Source organism: Monodon monoceros, unplaced genomic scaffold (assembly GCF_005190385.1).
Source record: "Monodon monoceros isolate NGI ecotype Baffin Bay Population unplaced genomic scaffold, NGI_Narwhal_1 Super_Scaffold_19, whole genome shotgun sequence".
Classification (NCBI taxonomy): Eukaryota; Metazoa; Chordata; class Mammalia; order Artiodactyla; family Monodontidae; genus Monodon; species Monodon monoceros.
Window position 1 is genome coordinate 29,767,648 of NW_021703775.1, and position 19,220 is coordinate 29,786,867.

Genomic DNA, 19,220 nt, shown 5'->3' on the forward strand with positions numbered 1-19,220 from the left:
TTTTTTATCCAAACTATCAACCCTTTTCCTTATGGTTTCTGCCTTAAAAGAAAATGCATACAAAATCCTTTCCCAGCTCCAGATTTAAAAAAGAATATTTAACTATACTTTTTTATAGTACCTTTATGGCTTGCTTTATTTATGTTAAAAATTTCAATCTATTTGGAGTTTATTACGATGTCAGGTGAAAGCTGGGATCTAACTTTATTGTTTCCCAAATGGTTAGCCAATCGTCCCAACTCCACTAAGTAATCTGTGTTTTCTTCACTGACTTGAAATGCATCTATTCTGTATGTATTCCTGAATATTCTCACATAGGCTTGGTTCTGCTCTTAGACCTTCTAATCATTCCATTGACTTCTCCCTATTCTTACACCAGGACCAGATGCTTTAATTTATTTGTACATTTATTATATAGTTAAATATATTTTAGGGCAAATTTGTCCACACCCTTCTTGTTGAGATTCTAATCTCCACAGTGTTTCCTCTATATTCTTCCTCTTCTCTGATTGCTTTGTCCTTTTCTTCTGAACTCTGGAGATTTTTTAGTACTGCCTTCCACAATGATTGTTTTCTGCAATGTCATCTCTGATCATTTCTGCTTCTAATAAACATTTAGATTCTGTCTTTCCTTGTTCCTAAGAACACCTCTCCTTCACTCATGTAGCTCTCTATCTCTGCTTGCCCTTCATCCAGCTCCATTTTCATCTCCATTATTTTCTCATTGCATCTTTTTTTTTTTGGCTCTTGTTTAATTAAAATCTGTCATTCTCTCATTTGTGTCAGGATCCAAAGCGATCTGAAATCTGTCTTTTCCATACAGTGAGCCCATGTTTGCCTCCCTTTGTGGCCCAGTTTGTTCACAGACCACAAAGTGTTTGAGTTCGGATTTGTTGACGTTCATGCTCTTTGATCTTGAAATGATGAACCGTATATCCAGACCTGGTTTTTCCCCCAGAACAAGGTGAAGTGGATTCTTCTTTGAGCTCCTCACTTTTCATTTGGATGAATTTCAAACAGGAGGACATGCTGCTGGTCCAGTGGAGGCACCTGAGACACAGCCCAAGTCTTCCCTGAGGAGTTTCCCCATTTGCAGGAAGCCACTGTGTCTATTTCTAGCGGGGGCAGGGCGTGTGTGTGTGTGTGTGTGTGTGTGTGTGTGTGTGTGTGTGTGTTAGCATCTTTTCTGGGGCAGGAATGGCTCTCCTGCATCCCTGGCCCAGCTTTGCTGCCCATCTGGCATTTTAATGGCCCTCCTCCACAGTTTCCAGTGTTGATGCAGATTTTTCTCTATTTTTGTATTTCCTCGTTTGTTTGTTTTTCAGAAGGGAATCAAACATGTGCCATCTTCTAACAAAAGCTCCAAGGGGCATTTTAATGTGACATTAATATCCTACAAATTTCTTTTTAAAGTAGGAATTCTGAATACTGCCTGCTATTTCCTTCAATGCAGTTTTCATACCAAGAACAGATAAAATTGGACTTTTAGATGATAGCCTCTCTATACTTTAAAATTTCTGCCTTTGATAATAAATTACTAGCTAATTCCACTTGTTCTGATAATTCTTTTCATCTCAAACTCATTTACTTTCCTACATCAAAATTCAGCTATAATACCCAAAGTTTGCATATATCCGTTACTGCTGACGTATGTTAAAGGGCGAAGGTTGACCAGGTTTTCCTACTGTCTTATCTTGGAAGAAGAGCTGAAGCCTTGACTGGAGTTGTTCTTAAATTCCTTGCCTCTTTGTAAGACTTGGAGGATCCAGAAAAACCCTATTCTGAGTTCTACTGCTTCTACTCCTTCCAACTTCTCCCAGCCCAAATTTGTTTGGAAGCACCTTTTCATCTGGTCACTTCCAAGGAGAACTGTGCTCCTTGAAGAACTCTCAAGTATCTGTTGAATTGCATGGTTTTCGTTGTGTGTATTTTTTTTAAATTTAGGTATAACTGACATATAACATTATTTTAGTTTCAAGTGTAAAACATAATGATTTGATATTTGTATGTATTGAGAAATGATCATCACAATGAGTCTAGTTATCATCTGGCACCATACACAGTTACGAAATTTTTTTTCTTATGATGAGGACTTTTAAGATCTTTTTCTCTTTGGAACTTTCAAGTATGCAATACAGCGTTATTAACTGCAGTCGCTGTGGTGTACATTATATCCTTATGACTTACTTATTTTATAACTAAGTCTGTACCTTTTGACCCCCTTCACCCATTTTGCCCACCTCCACCCCTGCCTCTGGCAACCACCAATCTGTTCTCTGTATCTATGAGGTTGGTTTTTTTGGTTGTTGTTTGTCTGTTTAGATTCCACATATAGGTGAGATCATACAGTATTTGTCTTTCTCTTTCTGACTTATTTCACTTAGCATAATGCCCTCCATTCACATTGTTGCAAATAGTAAGATTTCATCTTTTTTTTATGGCTGACTAGCATTATTCCATTGTACATATACACCACAATTTCTTTATCCATTCATCTATTGATGGGCACTTGGGTTGCTTCCATATCTTGGCTATTGTAAATAATACTGCAATGAACAAGGGAGTGCGTATATCTTTTTGAGTGTTTTCATTTTTGAGGGGTAAATACCAGAAGTGAAATTGCTGGATCATGAGGTAGTTCTATTTTTATATATTTTTTGAGGAAACTCCATACTGTTTTCCATAGTGGCTGCACCAATTTACATTCCCACCAACAGTGCATGAGGGTTCCCTTTTCTTCACATCTTCGCCAACACTCACTACATGTTGTCTTTTTGATGACAACCATTCTGACAGGAGTGAGGTGATATCTCACTGTGGTTTTGATTTGCATTTCCCTGATGTCTAGTGATGTTGAGCATCTTTTCATGTGTCTGTTGGCCATCTGTATGTCTTTGGAAAAATGTCTATTCAGATCTTCTGCCCATTTTAAAATTGCATTGTTTGGGTTTTTCCTATTGAGTTGTACGAATTCTTTACGTATTTTAGATATTAACCCTTTATTAGATATATGATTTGCAAGTATTTTCTCTCATTTAGTATGTTGCTTTTTCATTTTGTTGATGGTTTCTTTTGCTGTGCAGAAGCTTTTAAGTTTGATGTAGTCCTACTTGTTTATTTTTGCTTCTGTTGCTTTTGCTTTGGTGTCAGATTAAAATAATTATTGCTAAGACCCATATCAAGTAGCTTATCACCTATGTTTTCTTCTAGAAGCTTTATGGTTTCAGGTCTTACTTCCAAGTCTTTAATTCATTTTGAGTGAATTTTTGTGTATGGTGTAAGGTAGTGGTCCAGTTTCATTCTTTTGTTTATGGCTGTTCAGTTTTCCCAACAAAATTTATCGAAGAGACTATCTTTTGCCCATTGTATATTCTTGGTTCCTTTGTCATAAATTAATGCATGGGTTTATTTCTCAGCTTTGTATTCTGTTCCATTGATCTGTATGTCTGTTTTAATGCCAATACCGTACTGCTTTGATTACTATAGCTTTATAATATGAATTGCATGGTTTTAAAAAAATCAAACAGACCTGGATTCAAAGAGCACAATTCCACCAGCTATGTGATGTTATACAAGTTACTTAAATCTGTGCATCTGTCTCCTAATCTATAAAACAGAAGTAATAACATCTACTTCACAGATTTGTTGTAAGGAAGAAATGTAAAGTAGTTAACACAATGCCTAGCACCTAGTAAACCCACAAAAAGGTGAGAGTGGGTATATATATATATATATATATATATGTGTGTGTGTGTGTGTGTGTGTGTGTGTGTGTCCACCAACTAGGACACAACTAGTGTCCACCAACTAGGGTCTGTCTTATTGGCAAAAGAGAAGAAAGAAGCTGCAGTTCTACTGACCTGGGCATCCTGTCTCACGAGAGCATCATCCAGATAAGTTCCTTCATCCCTGCCACCCTGAGGATGAGAAAAACAAACCCTGAGCATGAGAAAAACAAACCAAAGAGACTGAGAGAGGATCCATGAAGATTTGGGAGGTCTGATAAGACAGAATGTGTGGGAACCCAAGGACATGGTAATTAGACAGAAGGGGTCCTGAGTCCAGCTTAGGGAGAGAGGAAGATGTCTTTGAACGTGCTTGCGATATTCCCACAGTTCTGAGCTGACCAATCAGAAGGCAAGCTCGGTGTGGCTCCCTGATGTTGTGTGGGCGTCTCTGCCAGCTGAAGGGGCAGGAGGACACATATGGCCTGGTGACTGCTCCCTCTGGGACAGTCCTCTCCTCCTTCCTCCCCTCCCCCCACTCCTGTGTCTTCCCTGCTGACTTATGCCTTCCTAACTCGCAAATGTACACTGATCAATTCTGCCAAACAGGAGCTGGAAAGACAGGAGAATCAAGAGACTCTGGGGCCAACGGTGGGGGCTTGAGGAGCACCTGAAAGTGCCCCATCCCTCACCAACACCAGCTCACCGGGAAGGCCTTGCAAATCCATCTCTCTTTTCTGGCACCCCTGCTCCCACACTAGCCCAGACCTGCTTTTTTCGCGGTATCTGGAATACCGAGGTAACCTTCCTGCCTGGGCTCCCCGCCTCTGGCTCAATTCATCTAACATATTGCTATAACATTACTCTTCCTGGGACTTCCGGGGCAGTCCAGTGCTTAAGACTTCGCCTTCCAATGCAGGTGCGATTCCTGGTCAGAGCTAAGATCCCACATGCGCAAAAAAAGACCGAAACATAAAACAGAAGCAATATTGTAACAAATTCAATAAAGACTTTAAAAATGGTCCACATCAAAAAACAAAAAACAACTTTAAAACAAACAAAAAAAGAGCACCTGGCATGTATCTGGTGCTTGTATGTATAAATGAGAACAAATGGGCCTACATGACTAGCCAGAGTCTTTAAAGGAGAGAGGATAAAATAACAGAGACCCAAGAAAAACACAGGGGAATATGCCCATTTGGGAGGGTGAAAAGATGAGAAAGGCTGGAAAAGTGGGTAGAGAGTAAGTGTCTCAATAACACCCAACCCTCCCCCGCAAAAGGAGGGAGCGACTCACAGCGGACAGAGACACCAGCACGCGCTGGAACATAAGCGATGTGTCAGAGCGAATGTCATCTTCAAGGCTCCGCCCATATTCTAGCAAGAGAGTAAAATCAGCGACATCAGAGTAAAGAACCCTGCCCGGCACCGCGTCACACCCCGGAGTCTTCCACCCTCTTCAGGACCTGTCTACTGAAGCAGCTCCTCGTGAGGTTTTTCAGCCCACACACAGTTTTCCAAAAACTAAACTCTGGTAAAATGGTCAAGATAAGTTTAGCTTGTCATTAGAGGGGAAATGAGATGCTCTTTTTTCTTGAATTGGGCAGTTGAGAAGGCCGGGCTGTGATCCCCACTCTGTGGTTCCTACCATCCAGGGGTTTGTCCTGAACATGGTTTGCAGTGACGCAGAGAAACAGCTAAGCGGCCCGTGGAAAGGCAAACAGAGTGGGGTTTCTGAACCTGTGTTTGGGGACAATCAGGGGACTGTCCATAGGGAGAAGTCCTGTATTCGGCAGACGTGGGGAGCCAGCGCTAGAACCAGACTCCCGAAGTTTAGAATCTCCAGATCTGAACACTTACCAAAAAACTCTTATTGTTTTGTTTTCTTTCTACCGAAGTGTACGTGTTTATTACAGAAAACTTAGGAAAAAACAACTAAGTAAAATGAAGGGAGGAAAAGAAAACCTCATCATGAATCTAATCACCCGGAAATAATAATCATTGATAACATTTTGGTGAATATCCTTCCTCATTTCCCCCCATATACACATAATCTTTTTCTTTCTTTGAAAAACGGGATCATAGCATCCCATTTTATGATTTGTCTTTTTCACTTATCCATACACCATACCACTTATTGTAATTTAATAATATCCTTCAATATACGTTTTGATGACTACATTGTGTGTGTGTACCATATTTTGTTTAGCCAACCTGTTGGACGTTTTAAGCTAATATAAGCAATACTGTGTGATCTAAACCTTTGTGCATTTTTATTATATTCTTAGGGTAAAAAGGTAGGCATCTTTTAAAGGCATGTATTGATGTATTATTCTCTGGAGATTTTTTTTTTTTTTTTTTTTTTTGCGGTACGCGGGTCTCTCACTGTTGTGGCCTCTCCCGTTGCAGAGCACAGGCTCCGGACACGCAGGCTCAGCGGCCATGGCTCACGGGCCCAGCCGCTCCGCGGCATGTGGGATCTTCCCGGACCGGGGCACGAACCCGTGTCCCCTGCATCGGCAGGCGGACTCTCAACCACTGCGCCACCAAGGAAGCCCTCTGGAGATTTTTAAGAGGGGAGTAAGTGGCTATCCCTCTGAGGTGGCTGCAGGACCTATAGTCCAGTCTGAAGGTAAGAAGTTGGGCAAGACTGCTCCTCCAGGCCATTCCCTGGAATGCTAAGATTCAATGGCACCACTACTTTTGAACAAGCACCTTTGATTCTCTGCTTGATAATAAGGAACCCCTTTCCAGCTTTCAGGGTAATAAAACCCTGGGTAGCCTAAGTAGAGTGGCAGGTGCACCTGAGAAGTCTTGAAAAGCCAACAGTCATTTGTGTAGACAGGGATCTGCCTGAAGGCAGAGCTTGGAACTGAGGATCCCTCATGGTCAGTGTTTCAGTGGGTAACCACCTGCTGTTACTCTAGGTCTCAGAGAACAGGGCCTCAGCCAGGGCCACTGAGGATGCTACATACGCAGCTGGTAGGTCTGGTTTATGCGCCGGATCTCCTCGGGCATCCGGGAGGCCAGGATCTCAATCAGGCAGCCCTCATCCGTGCCTGCGCCCTAAATGCAAAACCCAGAGGAGAGGGCTATGAGTCAGTTTACCAAGTTGGGTCCCAGACACAGGAGGAATACAACCAGGAATCTGCAGAGAATAAAAACAACTCACCAAGTTCTAGCAACAGGATTTGCTCCTTTTTAACTGGCCGACCCAAATTCCAACATGTTTACTATAATCATTATTAGTCATAACATACATTTATAGGCTGTTTCTATGTGTTGGTTAGGGACAGTTTCTGCCTGTCTTTCCTTGCCCTCCCCTGTACTTTTCCTTTGCAGGGCAGAATCTTCTGGCAAAGGCTGTTATCTCTTTGTTTTTCCAGAGTCTAGCCCAGAACCTTCCACGAGGCTGAGTATTTATTGACATGGTGGAGGAGGGTAGTTGTATTTGAATTTCATACTTGGTCATTAACAATCGGCAGACCCTGGGGTAGGGCACGGTGGATCCAGCATCCAGCTGAGAACACTTTACCAGTTCTGAGCAGACCGAGAGGCCCCCAAGATGTCAGTCAGAAGTTTCATACCTCAAAAGTAGCTAATACAGCAAGAAAGCTTCTGGAGCTGCACCAAAAGCACAAGTTTAATCAGTCCCCAGTGAGCCACAGGAAAGAACAAATGATTCCTTAACTTCTGGAGAGACAACTTTTAAATTACAGTGGCTAGAATGCAATGTCATGTTTTCAAGTTGTCGTAAATGCAGGAAAATCTTTCTCCTATATCTCCTCCTCCCCACTCTCAGGAGGCCTCTATCACTGTTTCTTGAGAAAGCCCGCCAGCAGCCAGCATTTACACAAACAGCACCGAGAGCAGGAGGGGAGGACCACGAACCTTCAAGGCCTTTCGCAGCTCCTGCACATCATACAGCACCGTGGGCGTCATCATCCCCAAGATCACCTGCTCGAAGTTGCCACTCAGTTCTGACTTCAAGTCGTCCATCAGGTCCTGGGACACAAGAAAGCACGCTGCTTAACTGCTACAGTAACGGAAACCAGCCACCCTCAGTGGGGTCCAGGGACGGCTGGGGGCTACAAGACCCTTTCAGGGGCTGGTGTGCACAAAACCATCTTCGTAATAACACTAAGACGCTGGGATCTCACTTTACACTCTCATCCTCTCACAGTTGTCCAGGGGAGCTTTCCAAAGGCTACTCGGTACGTCTACAGATCTACAGTTATGCGAAAAGGCTATTAAAATACTCCTCCCGGGCTTCCCTAGTGGCGCAGTGGTTGAGAGTCCGCCTGCCGATGCAGGGGATACGGGTTCGTGCCCCGGTCCGGGAGGATCCCACATGCCGCGGAGCAGCTGGGTCCGTGAGCCATGGCCGCTGGGCCTGTGCGTCCGGAGCCTGTGCTCCGCGACGGGAGAGGCCACAACAGTGAGAGGCCCGCATACTGCAAAAAAAAAATAATAATAATAAAATAAAATATTCCTCCCTTTCCCAACTACCTATCTGTACAAGACCAGATTTCCTTCCTACTTCAAACAAAACCACATATCGCAACAAGTTGAAAGCAGAAGCAGATATGAGAATCCAGGGTATTCCATTAAAGAGATTTGCAAAATATTAAAAGAATGCCAATCTTCTCACTAATTTTTTCTCTTTTGGAATATAAAGCTATTTTTTCCTAAAATCGTTATTTATGTTAACATGTAATATGTTTTTATAGTTTTTTAAATAAGTTAACAAATACCTATTTTTAAATGTCCTTAATTTAAATTAAGTTTTAATTTTTAAAATGGTTAACATCAATAGATGTAACCCACAAAAACAGAAAGGTCCTCAATAATTTAAGAGTGTAAAGGGGTTCCAACATCAGTGTATTCGCTCACTTAACAATATAACCTGAATGTATTTCCAAGTCAATATTTACCTACAACATTTTTAACAGCTGCAGAAATTTCCATATGTAGAGGCAATATAATTTCTTTAATAAGACCCCCGTTCTATTTTTCTACTATTCTTCTAAACAGGCATTTAGCTGCATCCTTGTGATCATTCATGATTATTTCTTACCGCTCAATGATTAGAAAGAAATGCAATTATTTGGACAAAGGACCAATTCCTTTTTGTGTGTGTGTGTAAACAGCTCCATGAGTTTTTACTAGACATTTTTTTAACCCACAAAAATGGAATTATATCAACCGCATTTTTCTTTTTTTATACAGCAGGTTATTAGTCATCAATTTTATACACATCAGTGTATACATGTCAATCCCAATCGCCCAATCAGCACACCACCATCCCCAACCCCCCACGGTTTTCCCCCATTGGTGTCCATACGTTTCTTCTCTACATCTGTGTCTCAAATTCTACTCTGCAAACCGGTTCATCTGTACCATTTTTCTAGGTTCCACATACATGCGTTAATATACAATATTTTTTTTTCTTTCTGACTTACTTCACTCTGTACGACAGTCTCTAGATCCATCCACGTCTCTACAAATGACCCAGTTTCGTTCCTTTTAATGGCTGATTAACATTCCATTGGATATATGTACCACATCTTCTTTAACCATTCATCTGTCGATGGGCATTTAGGTTGCTTCCATGACCTGGCTATTGTAAATAGTGCTGCAATGAACATTGGGGTGCATGTGTCTTTCTGAATCATGGTTTTCTCTGGGTATATGCCCAGTAGTGGGATTGCTGGGTCATATGGTAATTCTATTTTTAGTCTTTTAAGGAACCTCCATACTGTTCTCTATAGGGGCTGTATCAATTTACATTCCAACCAACAGTGCAAGAGGGTTCCCTTTGCTCCACACCCTCTCCAGCATTTCTTGTTTGTAGATTTTCTGATGATGCCCATTCTAACTGGTGTCAGGTGATACCTCATTGTAGTTTTGATTTGCATTTCTCTAATAATTAGTGATGTTGAGCAGCTTTTCATGTGCTTCTTAGCCATCTGTATGTCTTCTTTGGAGAAATGTCTATTTAGATCTACTGCCCATTTTTGGATTGGGTTGTTTGTCTCTTTAATATTGAGCTGCATGAGCTGTTTGTATATTTTGGAGATTAATCCTTTGTCTGTTGATTCGTTTGCAAATATTTTCTCCCATTCTGAGGGTTGTCTTTTGGTCTTGTTTATGGTTTCCTTTGCTGTGCAAAAGCTTTGACGTTTCATTTGGTCCCATTTGTTTATTTTTGCTTTTTATTTCCATTACTCTAGGAGGTGGATGAAAAAAGATCTTGCTGTGATTTATGTCAAAGAGTGTTCTTCCTATGTTTTCCTCTAAGAGTTTTAAAGTGTCCGGTCTTACATTTAGGTCTGTAATCCATTTTGAGTTTATTTTTGTGTATGGTGAGAGGGAGTGTTCTAATTTCATTCTTTTACATGTAGCTGTCCAGTTTTCCCAGCACCACTTATTGAAGAGACTGTCTTTTCTCCATTGTATATCTTTGCCTCCTTTGTTATAGATTAGTTGACCATAGGTGTCTGGGTTTATCTCTGGGCATTCTATCTTGTTCCATTGATCTGTGTTTCTGTTTTTGTGCCAGTACCGTATTGTCTTGATTACTGTAGCTTTGTACTATAGTCTGAGGTCAGGGAGTCTGATTCCTCCAGTTCCGTTTTTTTCCCTCAAGACTGCTTTGGCTATTTGGGGTCTTTTGTGTCTACAAACAAATTTTAAGATTATTTGTTCTAGTTCCGTAAAAAATCCCATTGGTAATTTGATAGGGATTGCACTGAATCTGTAGATTGCTTTGGATAGTATAGTCATTTTAACAACATGATTTCTTCCAATCCAAGAACATGGTATATCTCTCTATCTGTTGGTATCATCTTTAATTTCTTTCATCAGCATCTTATAGTTTTCTGCATACAGGTCTTTTGTCTCCCTAGGTAGGTTTATTCCTAGGTATTTTATTCTTTTTGTTGCAATGGTAAATGGGAGTGTTTCCTTAATTTCTCCTTCAGATTTTTCACCATTAGTGTATAGGAATGCAAGAGATTTCTGTGCATTAATATTGTATCCTGCAACTTTACCAAATCATTGATTAGCTCTAGTAGCTTTCTGGTGGCATTTTTAGGATTCTCTATGTACAGTATGCTGTCATCTGCAAACAGTGACTTTTTTACTTCTTCTTTTCCAATTGGTATTCCTTTTATTTCTTTTTCTTCTCTGATTGCCATGGCTAGGACTTCCAATACTATGTTGAATAATAGTGGGGAGAGTGGACATCCTTGTCTCATTCCTGATCTTAGTGGAAATGCTTTCAGTTTTTCACCATTGAGAATGATGTTTGCTGTGGGTTTGTCGTATATGGCTTTTATTATGTTGAGGTAGGTTCCCTCTATGCCCACTTTGTGGAGAGATTTTATCAGAAATGGGTGTTGAATTTTGTCAAAAGCTTTTTCTGCATCTACTGAGATGATCATATGGTTTTTATTCTTCAATTTGTTAATATGGTGTATCACATTGATCTGCATATATTGAAGAATCCTTGCATCCGTGGGATAAATCTCACTTGATCATGGTGTATGAGCCTTTTAATGTGTTGTTGGATCCTGTTTGCTAGTATTTTGTTGAGGTTTTTGCATCAGTGATATTGGCCTGTAGTTTTCTTTTTTTGTAGTATCTTTGTCTGGTTTTGGTATCAGGGAGATGGTGGCCTCATAGAATGAGTTTGGGAGTGTTCCTTCCTCTGCAATTTTTTGGAAGAGTTTGAGAAGGATGGGTGTTAGCTCTTCTCTAAATGTTTGATAGAATTCACCTGTGAAGCCATCGGGTCCTGGACTTTGGTTTGTTGGAAGATTTTTAATCACAGTTTCAGTTTCAGTGTTTGTGATTGGTCTGTTCATATTTTCTGTTTCTTCCTGGTTCAGTCTTGGAAGCCTATACATTTCTAAGAATTTGTCCATTTCTTCCAGGTTGTCCATTTTATTGGCATAGAGTTACTTGCAGTAGTCTCTTAGGATGTGTTGTATTTCTGCGGTGTTTGTTGTAACTTCTCCTTTTTAATTTCTAATTTAATTGATTTGAGTCTTCTCCCTTTCTTTCTTGATGAGTCTGGCTAATGGTTTATCAGTTTTGTTTATCTTCTCAAAGAACCAGCGTTTACTTTTATTGATCTTTGCTATTGTTTTCTTTGTTTCTGTATCATTTTTTTCTGCTCTGATCTTTATGACTTCTTTCCTTCTGCTAACTTTGGGTTTTGTTTGTTCTTCTTTCTCTAGTTCCCTTAGGTGTAAGGTTAGATTGTTTATTTGAGATTCTTCTTGTTTCTTGAGGTAGGATTGTATTGCTATAAACTTCCCTCTTAGAACTGCTTTTGCTGCATCCCATAGGTTTTGGATCGTCGTGTGTTCATGGTCATTTTTCTCTAGGTATTTTCTTTTTTTTAAAGAACTGATTTTTGAGTGTTGATGTTGCACTCTGAAAATCTGCCAAATTTCTTTATTAGTGCTAATACTTGTGTGTGGTGTGCATGTATGTGTTCTTTAAGGTTTCTTTTTTTTGTTTTGTTTTGCGGTACATGGGCCTCTAACTGTTGCGGCCTCTCCCGTTGCGGAGCACAGGCTCCAGACGCGCAGGCTCAGTGGCTGTGGCTCACGGGGCCAGCCGCTCTGTGGCATGTGGGATCCTCCCGGACCGGGGCACGAACCCATGTCCCCTGCACCAGCAGGTGGACTCTCAACCACTGCGCCACCAGGGAAGCCCTGTCTCTAGGTATTTTTTGATTGCCTCTTTGATTTCTTCAGTGATTTCTTGGTTATTTAGTATTGTATTGTTCAGCCTCCATGTGTTTGTGTTTTTTACGTTTTTTTCCATGTAATTCATTTCTAATCTCATAGCATTGTGGTCAGAAAAGATGCTTGATATGATTTCAATTTTCTTAAATTTACTGAGGCTTGATTTGTGACCCAAGATGTGATCTACTCTGGAGAATGTTCCGTGCGCACTTGAGAAGAAAGTGTAATCTGCTGTTTTGGGATGGAATGTCCTATAAATATCAATTAAATCTATCTGATCTGTTGTGTAATTTAAAGCTTCTGTTTCCTTATTTATTTTCATTTTGGATGATCTGTCCATTGGTGTAAGTGAGGTGTTAAAGTCCCCCACTATTATTGTGTTACTGTCGATTTCCTCTTTTATAGCTGTTAGCAGTTGCCTTATGTACTGAGGTGCTCCTATGTTGGGTGCATATGTATTTATAATTGTTATATCTTCTTCTTGGATTGATCCCTTGATCATTATGTAGTGTCCTTCCTTGTCTCTTGTAACATTCTTTATTTTAAAGTCTATTTTATCTGATATGAGTATAGCTCCTCCAGCTTTCTTTGATTTCCATTTGCGTGGAACATCTTTTCCCATCCCCTCACTTTCAGTCTGTATGTGTCCCTAGGTCTGAAGTGGGTCTCTTGTAGACAGCATATAGATGGGTCTTGTTTTTGTATCCATTCAGCAAGCCTGTGTCTTTTGGTTGGAGCATTGAATCCATTCACGTTTAAGGTAGTTATCGACATGTATGTTCCTATGACCATTTTCTTAATTATTTTGGGTTTGGTTTTGTAGGTCCTTTTCTTCTCTTGTGTTTCCCACTTAGAGAAGTTCCTTTAGCATTTATTGTAGAGCTGGTTTGGTGGTGCTGAATTCTCTTAGCTTTTGCTTGTGTGTAAAGCTTTTGATTTCTCCATCAAATCTGAATGAGATCTTTGCTGGGTAGAGTGATTTTGGTTGTAGGTTCTTCCCTTTCATCACTTTAAGTATATCATGCCACTCCCTTCTGGCTTGTAGGGTTTTTGCTGAGAAATCAGCTGTTAATCTTATGGGAGTTCCCTTGTACGTTATTTGTCATTTTTCCCTTGCTGCTTTCAATAATTTTTCTTTGTCTTTAATTTTTGCAAGTTGATTACTATGTGTCTCAGCGTGTTTCTCCTTAGGTTTATCCTGTATGGGACTTGCTGCACTTCCTGGACTTGGGTGGCTATTTCCTTTCCCATGTTAGGGAAGTTTTCGACTATAATCTCTTCAAATATTTTCTCTGGTCCTTTCTCTCTCTCTTCTCCTTCTGGGACCCCTATAATGCGAATGTTGTTACATTTAATGTCCCAGAGGTCTCTTAGGCTGTCTTCATTCCTTTTCATTCTTTTTTCTTTATTCTGTTCCACAGCAGTGAATTCCACCATTCTGTCTTCCAGGTCACTTATCCATTCTTCTGCCTCAGTTATTGTGCTATTGATTCCTTCTAGTGTATTTTTCATTTCAGTTATTGTATTGTTCATCTCTGTTTGTTTGTTCTTTAATTCTTCTAGATCTCTGTTAAACATTTCTTGCATCTTCTTGATCTTTGCCTCCATTCTTTTTCTGAGGTCCTGGGATCATCTTCACTATCATTATTCTGAATTCTTTTTCTGGAAGGTTGCCTATCTCCACTTCATTTAGTTGTTTTTCTGGGGTTTTATCTTGTTCCTTCATCTGGTACATAGCCCTCTGCCTTTTCATCTTGTCTATCTTTCTGTGAATGTGGTTTTTCTTCCACAGGCTGCAGGATTGTATTTCTTCTTGCTTCTGCTGTCTGCCCTCTGGTGGATGAGGCTATCGAAGAGGCTTGTTCAAGTTTCCTGATGGGAGGGACTGGTGGTGGGTATAGCTGACTGTTGCTCTGGTGGGCAGAGCTCAGTAAAACTTTAATCCACTTGACTGTTGGTGGGTGGGGCTGGGTTCCCTCCCTGTTGGTTGTTTGGCCTGAGGCGACCCAACACTGGAGCCTACCTGGGCTCTTTGGGGGTAATGGCGGACTCTGGGAGGGCTCATGCCAGGGAGTACTTCCAAGAACTTCTGCTGCCAGTGTCCTTGTCCGCACGGTGAGCCACAGCCACCCCCGGCCTCTGCAGGAGACCCTCCAACACTAGCAGGTAGTTCTGGTTCAGTCTCCCCTTGGGTCACTGCTCCTTCCCCTGGGTCCTGATGTGCACACTACTTTGTGTGTGCCTTCCAAGAGTTGAGACTGTTTCCCCCAGTCGTGCTGAAGTCCCGCAATGAATTCCCACTAGGCTTCAAAGTCTGATTCTCTAGGAATTCCTCCTCCCGTTGCCAGACCCCCAGGTTGGGAAGCGTGACGTGGGGCTCAGAACCTTCACTCCAGTGGGTGGACTTCTGTGGTATAAGTGTTCTCCAGTCGGTGAGTCACCCCCAGCAGTTATGGGCTTTGATTTTACTGTGATTGCGCCCCTCCTACCGTTTCATTGTGACTTCTCCTTTGTCTTTGGATGTGTGGTATTTCTTTTGGTGAGTTCCAGTGTCTTCCTGTCAATGACTGTCCAGCAGCTAATTGTGATTCTGGTGTTCTCGCAAGAGGGAGTCCAAAGGACTAATTCCTAAAGACAGTTAGTCACATTTCCTCCTAGTACAGGTCAGAGAATTTAAGAACCTGCTTAAGATCAACCGATAGGGAGTTGATTTGGTTTCAAGTTCCGATCTCAGATTCTCACAAACCTGAGTCTGCAACACTATATTTCAATCTCTTGTGCATATTTTTATGTTACATCCACATGTATCAAATAGATGAATGAACAAATAAATTAGCGTTCAGTCACTCCATTAAGGTTGGTCATCTAAACAAACTGCTGTCAGATCAGCTTAGTTCTGAAGCTGAATAATCAACCCCAAATGTGTGGCAACACTTTGTCTCTAGCTCACACATCTCATGCATGTTCATTAAATTTCTTTGGGGATGGAGAAGAGCTTAAAATGCCCAGAAGGTACTCTGAGCAATCTGAGGGAGGAATCCCATTGGTGCCCAGCCAAGGTTTGCATGTAGATGCTCCCGGGAAGAGCTGAGCCAGCCATGCCCCACCCAGCAGCTTAATGCCTGCCTTTGAGAGGCAGCCCGTCTGACTAGCTTTTATAAAAATATCCAAGAATAGAAATACTTATCATGGAGTTAACAGCACTCTGAGACCTGGAAGCACTCACTGAGAACATTACCTCAATAAAAAGATTCTCTAATCACACAGATGGGCTTCCAGTGATGTGGAAAGATTGGGTGAATGACCCTGGTAAGTGAGCTGTTGAAAACGAGACTGAGACAGGGTTGCTCAGGGGTGTAGAATTCAAAGAAGAAGGGGAAAACATGGTGAGTGAACTGCCTTTGAATGCATAAGCCACTAAAATACATACACACACACACACACACACACACACACACAGCCCCATTCTAGAACTGGAGGGGGTGGCTCTCAATTAAGGATCATTCAAAGGAATGAATATATACTACAAATGGGTTTATGTAGAGGAGTTGGATAGACCCTAAATCCTCGGAGAGCCTATTTAGAACAAACTGGATTTAAACATTTTAGTCAGTTTGGAGGATCTTCATTCGCAAGTGGCCTAAAGGAAAGGCCAAGGGAAGCAACACTGAAATCTGTGCCCTGCCCAGTGCTCCAAAGGGTAGGGGGCTGAGTCCATTCCGCAACCAAGTCCCTGAAAGGACTTGTGGGGGAAGAGACTAAACTTAGCCTTGAATTTTGTGAATCAAGAGCTCCCTGAAATCACTTCTGGCTATGGACAGTGGAGGAACTCTTGAACGTGCTGAAAGTGTTTCTTGTTTGTTTTTTTGTTTTTTCCAAGAACATCTTTACACAAGGCAAAGAATCCATCTTTTAAAAACCAAGGGCCACTACTTCAGGATTCAAGAAGGAAGGGGCCCCTGCTCCCTTACTGCTGACAGGTCCCTTGTCAAGCCAGAGAGCTGCCACCTACCCTGCCGATGGTGGTCTTGTAGGCCGTCCTGATTTCCTGGCGCTGGGCTGTGTTGCGATAGGCCAGGACGTTGATGATGGCATCTTCATCCGTGCCTGGTGAGGAGCAGAGACAGGGAGTGAGTGTGATTTGAGAGAGGAATGAGACAATGGGTTCCTCTGCGGACACTGGTGTAACCCAAACACACACAGAGAGCTTTCTAAGAAAAGAAGTTCTTGTTCAGAGGGTTTGTCTATTTTGGTGGGAAAACAGACACTAGATTAGAGTCTCGGTCTCTCCTTTCATTAGCTATTTTTTTTTAACATCTTTATTGGAGTATAGTTGCTTTACAATGGTGTGTTAGTTTCTGCTGTATAACAAAGTGAATCAGCTATACATATACATACATCCCCATATCTCCTCCCTCTTAAGCCTCCCTCCCACCCTCCCTATCCCACCCCTCTAGGTGGTCACAAAGCACCGAGCTGATCTCCCTGTGCTATGCAGCTGCTTCCCACTAGCTATCTATTTTACATTTGGTAGTGTATATATGTCCATGCCACTCTCTCACTTCATCCCAGCTTACCCTTCCCTCTCCCCATGTCCTCAAGTCTATTCTCTATATCTGCGTCTTCATTTCTGTCCTGCCCCTAGGTTCTTCAGAACCATTTTTTTTTCTTTTTTAGATTCCATATATATGTGTTAGCATACGGTATTTGTTTTTCTCTTTCTGACTTACTTCACTCTGTATGACAGACTCTAGGTCCATCCACCTCACTACAAATAACCCAATTTCGTTTCTTTTTATGGGTGAGTAATATTCCATTGTATATATGTGCCACTAAACGAAAGAGTTAACTTCTCTGAGCATTAGTTTCCTTATCTATGAATGTGAGTGATCATAGTACTTTCCCTCTTTTGATCGCCCATATTTATCTTCCATGTTCTTGCCTTTCTCTCCTCACTTTTATTTCTTTATCGTCTCCTATGAGTTTCAAAACAGTTCAAACCTGTCTTTTAATTCATGATTTGGCACTTCACAGGGTTTAAATTGGCTGCTCATTGTATCCACTGCGTTTTAAGATCTGTATTTGTGTTTTTCTTTTCTAAGCTCTCTTTCCTGATCTCTGATCAGGAAACTTTTTATAACTGCCCATGAATTCCCATGATGCAATATCCTACCAAAACTTTTCACTATGAATTACAGTTTTTAAAAAAGTATTTTTAAAAGATTTATCTTTGCTCTTTTAAAAAAATTTATTTGGCTGTGTCGGGTCTTAGCTGTGGCATGCAGGATCTTTGTTGAGGCACGTGGGATCTGCTGTTGTGGTGCGAGGGCTCTTCATTGTGGTGCACAGGCTTCTCTCTAGTTGTGGTGTGCGGGCTCTAGAGCGCATGGGCTCAGTAGTTGCGGCACACGGGCTAATTTGTCCAGCAGCATGTGGGATCTTAGTTCCCCGACCAGGGATCGAACCCGCATCCCCTGAATTGGAAGGCAGATTCTTAACCACTGGACCATGAGGGAAATCCCTGAATTACAAATTTAAAATGTCTTAAATTTTGTTTGCCTGTTTCTTGCAGCAGCTTTTACAGGCGACTTTCACAGCTGGATGTTCATGTATGCTGGGTGAGTTTTCCATCTTCCCATATACTGTATGGGAAGATGTGATGAGTTACAGGAGAGTCTACTGAAATATTTCAGGAAGAAATCAAAAAATGTATAGATTTACGAGTTATTCTTTGCAAAATTAGAGATCTAGAAAAATGTGAGGTGTACGGAGGAAGCTATATAGGTTTTTTTTGTTTTTCGGGGTATTTTTATTTATGGCTGCATTGGGTCTTTGTCGCTGTGTACGGGCTTTCTCTAGTTGTGGCAAGCAGGGGCTACTCTTTGTTGTGGTGCACGGGCTTCTCACTGCAGTGGCTTCTCTTGTTACGGAGCATGGGCTCTAGGTGCACGGGCTTCAGCAGTTATGGCACGTGGGCTCGGTAGTTGTGGCTCGCCGGCTTAGTTGCTCTGCGGCATGTGGGATCTTCCCAGACCAGGGCTCAAACCCGTGTCCCCCACATTGGCAGGCGGACTCCCAGCCGGTGCGCCATCAGGGAAGCCCACTATAGAGTTTTAAGTTTACATAACTTAGTGAACTACTCTGTTCTCTCGGGGGGGAAAAAAAAAAAGAGGGTAATAGATACAACCATCCTTTTTCCAGGAGAACTCTCAGCTGGTGGGAGAAGGTTCATTGCTTTTTGCTTTTTTAACCAGTTTCTGTGAAAGGCACCACCACTCTTCTGGTCTGTCAGGCTTGAACCCTCAAAACAGCTTTGATTATTTTACCCGCTCTCTTCCTTCACATTCAGATTTCCTGTCAAGTCATGCAAAATCTAGCTCTAAAACCCTTTTTGTATCTGTCCCCTCTTTTTAATTCCTATGACAACCACTCCAGTTCAGGGTTTCTTCTTAGACAACTTAAAGTCTGCTAAGTAGTAGTCTCACTTCCTAATTGGTCTTTCCAACGTCTTGCTAGATTCATTTTCCTAAAACGACAAACTCTCACAGTGTCCCTCCCCTGCTCAGGATACACATTGGCTCCCCACCACTTGCTAGATTTACCATCTGCACTGCTGTCTGGCATTTGGGACTCTCCACCATACCCCATTCACTATTGTAAATATCCACATAAAAAGTTACAGGCAGCCAAATCCAGAGACTTAGCTCCTGAATTCCTGTACTTGACCCAACTACAC

The 19,220-nt window shown here is 41.6% G+C and overlaps 1 protein-coding gene across 1 annotated transcript in view; it reads right to left on the reverse strand.

Annotated features, from left to right (window-relative positions):
• ANXA4 (annexin A4) overlaps positions 1 to 19,220 on the reverse strand; it is a 73,520-nt gene that overhangs the window by 18,184 nt on the left and 36,116 nt on the right. Inside the window, exons 4-8 of the mRNA XM_029232344.1 lie at positions 16,497 to 16,591; positions 7,617 to 7,730; positions 6,701 to 6,791; positions 5,023 to 5,102; positions 3,861 to 3,917 (exon numbers count right to left, since the gene is read on the reverse strand). Coding sequence (XP_029088177.1) covers positions 3,861 to 3,917; positions 5,023 to 5,102; positions 6,701 to 6,791; positions 7,617 to 7,730; positions 16,497 to 16,591 — 437 coding nt within the window. The remainder of the gene's footprint in view (positions 1 to 3,860; positions 3,918 to 5,022; positions 5,103 to 6,700; positions 6,792 to 7,616; positions 7,731 to 16,496; positions 16,592 to 19,220) is intronic.